Raw genomic sequence first — 11,329 nt, forward strand, 5'->3', positions numbered from 1 at the left:
TGAGTCCACACTACCATATAATCCAACAATTCAATGTGGATTTTAGACAGTTGTGTGGAAGGGGCCTTAGACATTACAAGAAGAGCTCTAGTTGCAAAGCCATAGCTGTCCTCTTTTGCTCCATTTACTACTACTACTACTATTATTATTATTAAATACACAACAATATTAGTACACAGCAAACAAGATCACTGTGCTGGCTGTTATTATTATTAGACCCGTCGCAAACTAGCCTCCTGCGGGAACAAACCTTGCCAGCACGTCCCTGATGAGACTCCGCCTCTCGCCCCGCCCCTTTCTCAGTCTCTTTCTCCGTACCAGAGTGGTTTTTCCTTTACTAGGGCAACATTGCCAGCATACTCTCTCAGTTGGCAGAATTCAACTGAGAGAATACGCTGGCAATGCTGCCCTAGCAAACGAAAAACCACTCTGGCACGGAGAAAGAGATGGGGAGAGAGACGCAGTCTCATGACGTCAAGGACGTGCTGGCAAGGTTTGCTCCGCAGGAAGCTAGTTTGCGGCGGCTTAGAAACACAACAAGATGAGTCCACAGCAGAAACTCTGCTGGCTGTTGAATTGGATCACACTTCGGACACTTCCCAAGTGTCTAGGACTGTGTGATGTATCGACGAATAATGCGTGCAGATCCCAGTAAGGTGGCCTTCTACAGCTGGCACATGGTAATTTTATCAGTGCCGATTGTGTTTAAATGCAAGCCAAGGTCTTTAGGCACTGCACCCAGTGTGCCGATTGTCACTGGGACCACCTTGACTGGCTTGTGCCAGAGTCTTTGCAGATTGATCTTTAAATCCTCATATCATGTCAGCTTTTCCAGTTGTTTCTCTGCAATCCTGCTGTCTCCTGAGATTATTATTATTATTACCATCATCATTATCATCATCATCATTATAAAAAAATGTGAAGTTCCTTCTAAGTCCTTATAGGAACCCCTCTCCCATCAATGATTAGGCATTTCTGTACTGTTTACTATCTTTTCTCTGTTCTTTTGCAAAAATCCAAGTGTTGGAAACTCAATTTGAGTTTATCTGGCAATGAGAAATAGCTCCCTCCCTTGTAGAATGCACAAATCAGGGAAAGGCCTCTAATCACATAATTCATCTTTCCTTTTTTATTAATTGAAATAATCAGTTTTGCAGTAAAGGACGGTACAGCAGAGCTTGTTCAAGTTTGTCAGTGAGAAGTATCCCTTTCCTTTGCAGAGTATGTAAAACTGGGAAAGGATAGTAAATGCAAAATGCATATTTCCTTACTGAAAGTGTTTAAAGGAGCATCGCCTGTAAACTTGTGGAAGTATTTAATTGCAAAGCTCCAGTCTTGTGAGATTTTAAACTTATGGGTTGCACAAATCTGATGGGGGGGGGGAGTTTATTGGCATGGATAAACAGGCAATGCTAAATGTGCTTTCTAGTTTCTTAAAGCACTTGTGGAACTGATTGGCGTAATAAGATGAGGGCTATTCTGAGATGGGTTGCAATGCCCTTTTTTAGAGCCTCATTTGATAATGTCCTGAATCGCAGGGAGTTCAAGGGAGCTTTCTCTGTGATTAATTGATATAGTGTGTGATGGCACCCTCAAACCTCAATTCTGAGTAGTGTAGTAAATTTGAATTGTGCTATTTTTATCCTTCAAATGATTTATTATTTACTGAACTGATATAAATCTACTAACTAAGCATGGCTAATTATGTTTATCCAGACTGACTGTGACATTAGCTATATAGGACAATTAAATAAATTTTCAAAAAGAGGCTGAATATCCAGATGCATTACTACTTTTTAATACCATTGGTGAAAATGTTTGTTTTCTGATGTTTGCCTTTTAAAAATAATAATAATAATTTGTTCATAAGGTTTTTTTAAAAAAGTTAATTTCCTCTGACTCTGCTCCTATCCTTGTAGTCTGTCAATCACAAGTTTCCTTCACCTGTTTTGCTACCTCTTATAAAGAAACAAGAAAGGGCTTTTTCTGAGAAATCACGCTAAACTTGTAAAATTTATTTCTTTATTTAAAGATGTACTTCAATTCAACGTTAACCGATTCCTCTAAACTCCTGAAACCACTTCTAGTGTTTGCTTTTATCATTTGCGGGATCATTTGTGGACTGACTCGCATCACCCAGTACAAAAACCATCCAGTTGATGTTTATTGTGGCTTTTTAATCGGGGGTGGAATTGCCCTTTACTTGGTGAGTATCATGCAAGCATTCACAGATGCCTGTTTCTTGTTAATTAACTTCTTCTAATTAAGAAATTGTGCATTTCTTTTAGATGTGTAATAATTGTGTTCATGGTGATTCTCTGGAACCAGGATGGGGAAATATATAACACACAAATAAGATGTTACACTGCAATTCCCATTATCATTCTCCATTACTTTTACTGGCTTATACTGAGTAAATCCAAGTTGTAACCTCAGCTCAAGTAAACCTATTGAATTAAGAGAAACAAATCAGTCAAGATGATTGATTTACTACTTCTACTCTAATCATAACTACTAATTCAGTTTAGGTCCTGAAGGCCCACACATTCCTAATCAACTTGTTTTTGCACAGAAAACATTGGGATTTTCACAAAATAGTTTTTTTTGCAAAAACAATTGCTCAGCAAAGTTTGGCAAAGTTACTTTTTTGGAACTGAATCTTCCAGAATTTCCCAGCCAGAAAACTCACACTAAGACTATGATCTCTTCATTATTTACTACTATATATATGAAATAACACAGAGACTAAGAATTGCTCATAAACAAAACTGAATTTATTAGAAAAATATAAGAATTCTTCATTTCTTAATTTTTCAGCCACATAGCCTGATTTGCTGCTCCTGGCCTTAATTCAATTCATTTTCTACTCAAAGGTTGTGGCCTTTCTGTTCTTTAATAACCATGTAATGTAATATTTTCATGAAAGATAGATTCAACAGTTTAAAATTAATTTGTGTAGAACCACAGCCTCTGTTTCCAGTCAGTTTACAGCCAATAAACCATTCAAAAGAACCCAGAACAACATATTGCACCAAAAAATAGGAATTTTTTTAATGTCTTTGTATATGAACTCTTAAAATATATATCTGGTTGTGTTGGCAAACATTAGTATCATTCAGATGTTTGTGTGAATGTATGTAGAAAGTAGAAAGAGATCACTTATGTTTAATTCCCAAAGTTCATATTCCACCACCTGTTTGGAAAAAGAAACTTGATTTTACCTAAATGCCTTAACCCTTTTAAAAAAAAACCTTGACTATAAGGGCTCTTTGACACTGGAATAGACAGGCTTGAGGAGAGTTGACTTTCCACCATTCTTGTTCTTGTTTTGTGCCTTCAAGTTATCTCTGACTTGTGGCGACCCTAAGACAAACCTTGGCAAGATTTATTCAAGAGGGCTGTGGGAGTTGCCTTTGAAATCCTCTGAGACTGAGATAGTATGACTTGCCAAGTAGGGATTCAAACTGTGGTCTCCCAGTATCCAAGTCCAACACTCAAACCACAACACTACACCAGTTCTTTCCATCTTTGGAGGTCTTTAAACAAAGACTGGACAGGCATCTTTCAGGAGTGCTTTCCTTGTGCATTCCAGTATGGTATTGGATTGGCTCTTGTGATCTCACCCAGCTCTAAGGACCTCATTACACTAGAGAAAAAATCCACTTAAAATCCAGTTTCTGCCTCCTGCAGAATTCTGGAGTTTGTAGTTTAGTGAGGAGCCTTTATCAGCCTCACTAAAGTACAAACCCCAGAATTCTGCAGAAGGCAGAAACAGGATTGTAAGTGGATTCATTCTCTAGTGTGCTGAAGTACTAAGATTCTGTAAATCTGTGATGTAATTTATGAAACATCTCATAAAGCAAAGTCATTTAGTGATTCATTATACAATACAATTTAAAATGTAATAATGCACAATAACATATCATATGGATAGATGAATAGCTGGGTGAAAAAAATAACGTATTTGCCAGATCCCACAGCTAGAAGTCACAATGCAGTAATGGATTTTTCAAATCCCAGAAGAGAAGAGTCTTAGGCTGTTGGCAAAATGATAGAAGTGTGAGCACAAGACAAACGTTGTATGAGAGAGGATTCCAGTCCATGGGAGGTCTTCCCTCCCCGAATTTTTTTTCCCCATAGGAATCTGCATATTTAAATGATCCCTTATGGTAGAGGTGAGGCCTATACTATTTCTAACATTATACCACAAAGGTAGAAATGATTATTTCCCTTGCACTCATGTTTAGTGAAACATCCGAATGAATATCAAAATAAATGTCTGAATTCAGCTACTTTCTATTGCCCTAAATTTTTTGTTAAGAAGTTCTGGTTTGGCAGGTGCCATCCATGCTTCAGACTACCACAATGCATGTTATAAAAGGCAAATCCTGAAGAACACTTGGAAGCTTTAATAGGTATCATGAGTTGTAACTCCCATCCTCCCTCACCATAGGCTATGATAGTTTGGCCTGATTCAAATTGCATTCCAGTAACATTCAGAAGAGCACATATATCTGATCCCTGCCAAGCTGCATAACATATGTCTGTCTATCTATCTACTATCATCTATCAGCTATCTATCTACAATCTATCTGCACACACATGCAGAGATGGGAATGTTTTTATTGGACTATTGGGCAAAAAGTAAGATATAAATCAAATAAACAAATACCGTATCTGCTATACTGAGCCAACCATGATTGAAGTTCTTACAAATCTATGTTTTCAGTAATTAGATCGTATTTCTCTGTTTTTCTCTCAATATCAGGGCTTCTATGCTGTGGGGAACTTTCTACCAAGTGAAGACAATATGCTTAATCCAAACGCCCATCGAGAACCACTGAGGTCTTTGACAGACCTGAGCCAAGACGCCAGCAGAATCTTACCAGGGAAAAACAGTAGCAGCAATGATGCCATTTCCACTCACCATCCTGAGAGTATGTTGAACAGGAACCACAGAGAAACTGGCTCTCTGACCAACCTCAAAAGAGGAAATGCTGATGTGGAGATTATAACCCCACGAAGCCCAATGGGAAAGGAGAACATGGTCACTTTCAGCAACACTCTGCCAAGAGCCAACACACCTGCAATGGAAGAGTCAGCTCGACGGAATGCAACTATTCATGCCTCTATGGATTCAGCCCGCTCAAAGCAGCTTCTCACTCAATGGAAGAACAAGAATGAAAGCCGGAAGTTGTCCTTGCAAGTGATAGAAACAGATTCTGGACAATCACCACCTCGAGCAATTGAAATGAGGTCAAGCTCTGAGCCATCCAGAGTTGGTGTCAATGGAGATCATCATGGTCCTACCAACCAGTACCTAAAAATCCAACCTGGTAGTATGCCAGGGTGTAACAGTGCAGGTCTGTCTGGTGGGCCAAGGGTTTCCATTCAGTCACGCCCAGGTTCTTCACAGCTTGTGCATATTCCTGAAGAGACACAGGAAAATGTAAACACATCTCCCAAAACAAGTTCTGCTCGTGCAAAGTGGTTGAAAGCTGCTGAGAAGACAGCTGGGTGCAGAACCAATAGCCAGCCAAGGATCATGCAGGTCATTGCTATGTCGAAACAGCAAGGAGTCCTTCAGGGCAGCCCACAAAGCTCTGAAGGCAGTACGGTCACCTGTACTGGATCGATCCGATATAAGACCTTGACAGACCATGAGCCGAGCAGTATCGTAAGAATAGAGGCCCACCCTGAGAACAACCGACCCATCATTCAGATGCCATCAGAAGGAGAGGGGAGTGGCTCATGGAAATGGAAAGCACCTGAGAAAGGAAGTCTTCGTCAAACATACGAGCTCAACGATCTCAACAGAGACTCGGAGAGCTGTGAATCTTTGAAAGACAGTTATGGATCTGGGGACAGAAAACGAAGTAACATCGACAACAGTGAACACCATCATCATGGGATGACCACAATAAGGGTCACACCAGTAGAAGGCAGTGAGATTGGTTCAGAGACCCTGTCCATTTCCTCCAGCCGTGATTCTACACTTCGAAGAAAAGGTAATATCATTTTAATTCCAGAAAGAGGAAGCAGTCCAGAGAACACCAGGAACATCTTCTACAAAGGGACGTCTCCTACAAGAGCCTACAAAGAATGAGAGTTGGTGCTTTGGTCGAGCCATACAACTAACACTCAATACTGTTTGGTACAAGGTTTTTGCTCTCTCTCTCTCTTTATTATTATTTTTTTTTGAGCTGATGCTGAAATATTCTTGATGTGCCAAAATATCGACCATCAGCCTGACTGTTTATGGATGTTGCTGATGTGTAGTAATTGTGCATGAATTTGTGGATTTCATGTCGCAGGGGGGGGAAAGCACAAAGCAAGAACCTAATGAATGGGAAATTTCCTAATGTGTTTTTTTTTTTTAGAGACTCAAAAGATTTTTCCAATGGGAATGATGTCAACAAAAAGAGCAATCTTAAATACAGACACCTTAATTCCTGAATGTGCCAACTTGTTGATTTATATCAGTCTAAGGACAAAAGAGAGGTGATTTTTTAATTTTTAAAAAAGCAAAAGCTGTTGTACTTCACCTTTGCGGGTTTTGCACCAAAATTTAATACAAGTCGGTGCTGATTCTAACCTTACCTTTTTAGACAACGTACATACCTGCTCTACAAACACATGATGTTTTGATATGTAATTCCTTTTCAAGTGATATTGCTGAAAAATATGATGTTGGCTGCATTCATTTAGAGTAGAAAATAAAATATTGACAGCTTTGTTATAGTGGAATGTTCACATTAAAAGATAGAAAAGATTATGTGTAGTACCTTTGAAATGTTTCCTGAAACAAAAACAGACATGGATGATAGCCCATGGGAATGGAATCATTTTCTCTTCAAATTAGTTTTTCTGTTTAGTCGCAGGTGCTAAAAACCAAGAGGTGACATTTTAGTGAGCTAATCTGGACATAGTTTAAATATTGTGGTAGTGTTTCTAAAAACAGGGATCGCTTTCAGCACTAATTCGCATCCTTTATTTTTAACAGCTCCTTGGTTTTCTCACTGCTGATTTTTCCTTTTTTTAAATGCATCAATGAGTAACTAGTGCTTTATACTGATAATTGCACTTTTGTTGTCGAAACGAAAATAACAACAGGCTACTTAACCCTCTAGCAATGCTGAACAGGTATGGGAATATCTTTGATGTGGCTGGAGCTCATCTTTCTGTGTGCACCCACTGCTTTCTTTTTATCCTGCCAGAAGTTGTGCTGCAGCCATTGTCTCCTATATCAGATAACGTAGCACAACTGGAGAAGCAAGGTGTCTGTAACATACTTGCTTGACTATTCTTTAGACTGGTGAAATGGCCTATGGAGATGGGAGCTGAAAAATGGTGGCTGCAGAGCAGCCCAGAGAGTGACCCATCTTGCTGTGTCCTATCACAGGTTGGTTTTTGTCATCTCACACTAAAAGCAAGGTGATACTGAGCCAACAAAGTGTTCATTTTTCAATTTCCTTGTGTCACTATGTAACACCTGTCTTCCTCTGAGTTCTTAATATCTTAGATAGCATACAAAACTCTAAAAGGGAGCTGAGGCAGATGGTAGATGGTAGATGGTAGACTCAGAATACTTTGGGGACAAATTAAAAATGAAGCTCACACTCAGAATTGGTTGCCTCGTTTCTTTGACATTGCACTACACTACAACTGCTAAACTACTTCTTGCATATTTAGCTAAGCAGTCTTTATTTTTAAAAATTGAAATGGCTTTTAGCAGCCATGTTCATAAACAAGTGCTACATTGTGCAAATGGTTATATTCAGTGAAGTGTCTCTTTTAATAAAACTTTCAGTTAGGTATCTGAAAGTTTGTTGTTGTTTTTAGCATGGACCCATCTCAGGGAGGTGAGACGCCACTGAGATAGTTTATTAAGGAGAATAACTGGCTAGTTTGGAGGTATTCAGACAAATGAAATATGCTGTGAAAGGGACACAAGACAATCTGTCTCTTTCCTAGTCCTATCTCACTTCCCACATTTCCATCATAGATCTGTTCTGTCTTGTTTCTGCATTAACCTGTAAAGTTTTGAAAATTTGCATTGAAATTGTTATACAAACACACAGGGCTGAATCCTATTGCTTATTACAACCAGAGAAGAAGACACAGTGAATCAATCAATATACTTGTATTTTGACTCACCTGTTGCCATTTGAGTCAATGGAATTTATTCTGTTTGGACTAATCCGTGGGGTTCAGGTCACATTTATTTTCTCTTAAAATGTGTATTTTTAAAAATGTTTTAAACATATTCTTTTTTATTTCCTAACTTGCCTCCAAAGTCATTTTACCCTCACAAGTATTAGCTTGCCTCAGAGACTGCCCAGAGGGTTTAAAATTCAGACAGAGATTTCAGTCTGAATTTCCTTCATCCACATTGAATGCATCTTTTCTAGCCCTTCCACATAGCTGTGATTTTCTAGAGACTCAAGAGTGAGATCATTTCAAGGCTACCATCTGAAAGATCATTTAAATTATTCGTTATATTTGTACAACCTAGATTTTGTGCATATGAAGATACATCCTTCTGCAGGAAGGAAGCATTTATTGCTAAACCTAGTTCAAAACCAGGATTTTACAATATTTTGCAATCATGTGATTTGTGCACACACAATGCAGAGATCCAAGGAAGCAGGCTGGAGATAACATCTTCAGATGCATTGAAAGGCAAGTTACTAAAAACTCTCATTAAAAGGTTCCCACATTTTAATGCTGAGGAGGGCTACATGTGATACACTTCTGGATCTATATCCCATTTCCACCAATCCACTGTTGACCATCCAGTTTGAAATTCCCAATCCAGCTCAAGGATCTAGCATGTGCAGCGCTGATGGCTAGATGCAGGCATCCAGCCTAGAGTTCTTTATCCTCTTTGTACCTATTGATCCCAACTCTACAAAGAAATTAACAGAGACCCTCTTACTGGATTGGGGGATTGTTTTCCATTTATAGGATTAATTAACTTTTTTTCTTTTAAATGTATACAAGACTGCAAATTTGAAAATGTCTTGTGTTTATCATTTTTCTGCAGTTTAAATAACTGTAGACACTTTACTAGATAGATGAAGGATTATAGCTTAGTTTAGCAACACCAAGCTGGAAAGGCTTTGAAAAAAATAAGTCATTGCTGGCCTAGAAATATAATGGGAGAGCTTAGAGATATTAATTAGAAAGGGAAATGATGAATATGAGCACAATCCTAGGCATATCTACTCAAGTGTTAGGCCTATTCTGTTCAATGGAACTTACCCTCAGGTAAGTGTATGTAGGATTGTAGTCTGGAAGTTCATATATACTGGGAATGCTAGCCCAGTTTAAATCTGCCCCAGAGCAGTCCCAGATCCAGTAAGTATGTGCTGAATCCAGGACCATTTTCCAGACAACCCAGGACCATATCCACTCTGCTAGGCAGTGACTTATTCCGTGTCACCACTGCCACTTCTAACCAGCTAAGGAGCTCTGTCCAAGCACCTGGGCACTGTGGTCAGTGGTCTGCTGATGTCAGACGGCCACCCACATGACCAACAAGGAGGAAGAGATACAACTCTCCTCCTTCTTGCTGATCAGCACAAGGAAAGTGTGATGGTGGTAGTGTGTATCTGGATAGGAGATGGGGTTGAATTGGACCTGATCCAGCTGTCCAGACTACCCCAGGATACTCCAGTTTCAAGCAAAATCCAGAGTATCCCTCAATTTGTCTAAAGCAGTGCAAAGTTAGAGCATGGCCAAAAAAAAAAAAAAGACCTGGGATACTTACTAAAAGCTGCTGTGTGTCATGAAGACTGTCAGTGGTCCATTTCTAGTAAGGGTTTTTTTTGTGTGTAGAAAAGCCCTGAATGACTGCAACAATTCACAGAGGAGAAAATGGACCTTCTGAAAATGCAGCTTGTTTTGTCAACAGTGTGTGCATTTTCTTTTATGGAAATGGTTGCTTTATTTTTATTGCCATTGGTTAAGTTAATTTACCATATATAAGGATATCATGAGTTACTTTTCAAACACAGAAATTCACTGCATTCTTTCCAATGCAGTGTGATATTTTTCCTATCTAAGCTTTTTCCTACTTAACTATCAAACAATTTTAAAGCACTTGCAGGATCATTGTAATCACATTCTTTACATAAAATATTTAAAATACTCTTTTTTTACTCAGAAGTGCCAAAGGCTACTCTTTTTAATAATGGCTTCTCAGAAACATGATTACAATCAAGAACAAAAAAAATGTAACAAAGATATACCTTGAATTTCTAACTTCTCTGCGTATATCATTTATGGAGCCTTTTGTAAAATGAACCTTTGTTTACATCCCACTGATACCTTAATTTCAGACAAATCAAATAAATTGACCGGTGGCATCTTCTAATAATTCTTTTCTTACTAAAACAGGCACCCATTTCTTTGTTAGGCTGTGCTTTACTAAGAAAAAAATTGGGTAAAATACAAAATATGTTTTTAAATAAGAATTCTATATAAAGTATTGTGTTCTATTAATAAAATGTTATGCACTGTTTTAAAATGAAAACAAAAACTATTTGTAAATTGCTATAAATGTATTTTGTTAAATAAGAACCGAATCAATGCTACTGTGTGAGTTTAATGTGCTAATATCATTTTAAAAATAAAGATTAAATTCTTCATTCAAATAGAGATATTGCATCTGTGTCACAAGACAGTTTAATTTTACACTGCACTCTCTCTTTTTCCATTTAATATCATATGTAGAAAAACCAGCAACATGGAACTGGGGCCAGAATCAGAGTAGTATAACTTGGCTAGCACAATCTTTCTGCCCATCTCTGTGTCGGACTTTCCAAACCCTTTAAAATACTACATAGAAAGTTAAAGGTATTGGCTAAATGAAGGAATGTGTAGTGTGGGGAAATCAGTCAGCGACACCATCTATGAATCTGTTCTACTACAAGACAGTAGAAGCAAGACATGATTATAGTGATGGGGTGACAAGTTCAGTTTAAAAATGGCTGTAAATAGAGGTTAGGGGACAATAGTGGGACATAGGATCTACATGAGTTCAAGGTGAATAGTGAAACTAATACTAGTGGAGGAAGTATTCATAACAGTTGTCACCTTCCCCCATTGAACTCAGTATAAAACCCTCGTGGTTATGTTTACAAGACTCCTAGCAAATATGTGGTTGCTTGAGGTATATTCCAATTCTTGCAAGAAGTCCTTATTCATGGAAGTGCAAACCAAGTTTTAAAAAATTGACTCTTTCCTGATGTAACCACCCATGGAGTCAGTTCCTCAACTATATTTTTCAACAAGAGGAAGAGCTCATAAAACTTTGGATTATGTT

General features: G+C 38.3%; 1 protein-coding gene across 1 annotated transcript in view; it reads left to right on the forward strand.

Moving 5' to 3' along the window:
* PLPPR4 (phospholipid phosphatase related 4) overlaps nucleotides 1-10,658 on the forward strand; it is a 60,342-nt gene extending 49,684 nt beyond the window's left edge. Inside the window, exons 6-7 of the mRNA XM_060773941.2 lie at nucleotides 2,033-2,206; nucleotides 4,769-10,658. Coding sequence (XP_060629924.2) covers nucleotides 2,033-2,206; nucleotides 4,769-6,106 — 1,512 coding nt within the window. The 3' untranslated portion in view covers nucleotides 6,107-10,658. The remainder of the gene's footprint in view (nucleotides 1-2,032; nucleotides 2,207-4,768) is intronic.
* Nucleotides 10,659-11,329: the final 671 nt, after the last annotated feature.

This window comes from Anolis sagrei, chromosome 4 (assembly GCF_037176765.1).
Source record: "Anolis sagrei isolate rAnoSag1 chromosome 4, rAnoSag1.mat, whole genome shotgun sequence".
Taxonomy (NCBI): Eukaryota; Metazoa; Chordata; class Lepidosauria; order Squamata; family Dactyloidae; genus Anolis; species Anolis sagrei.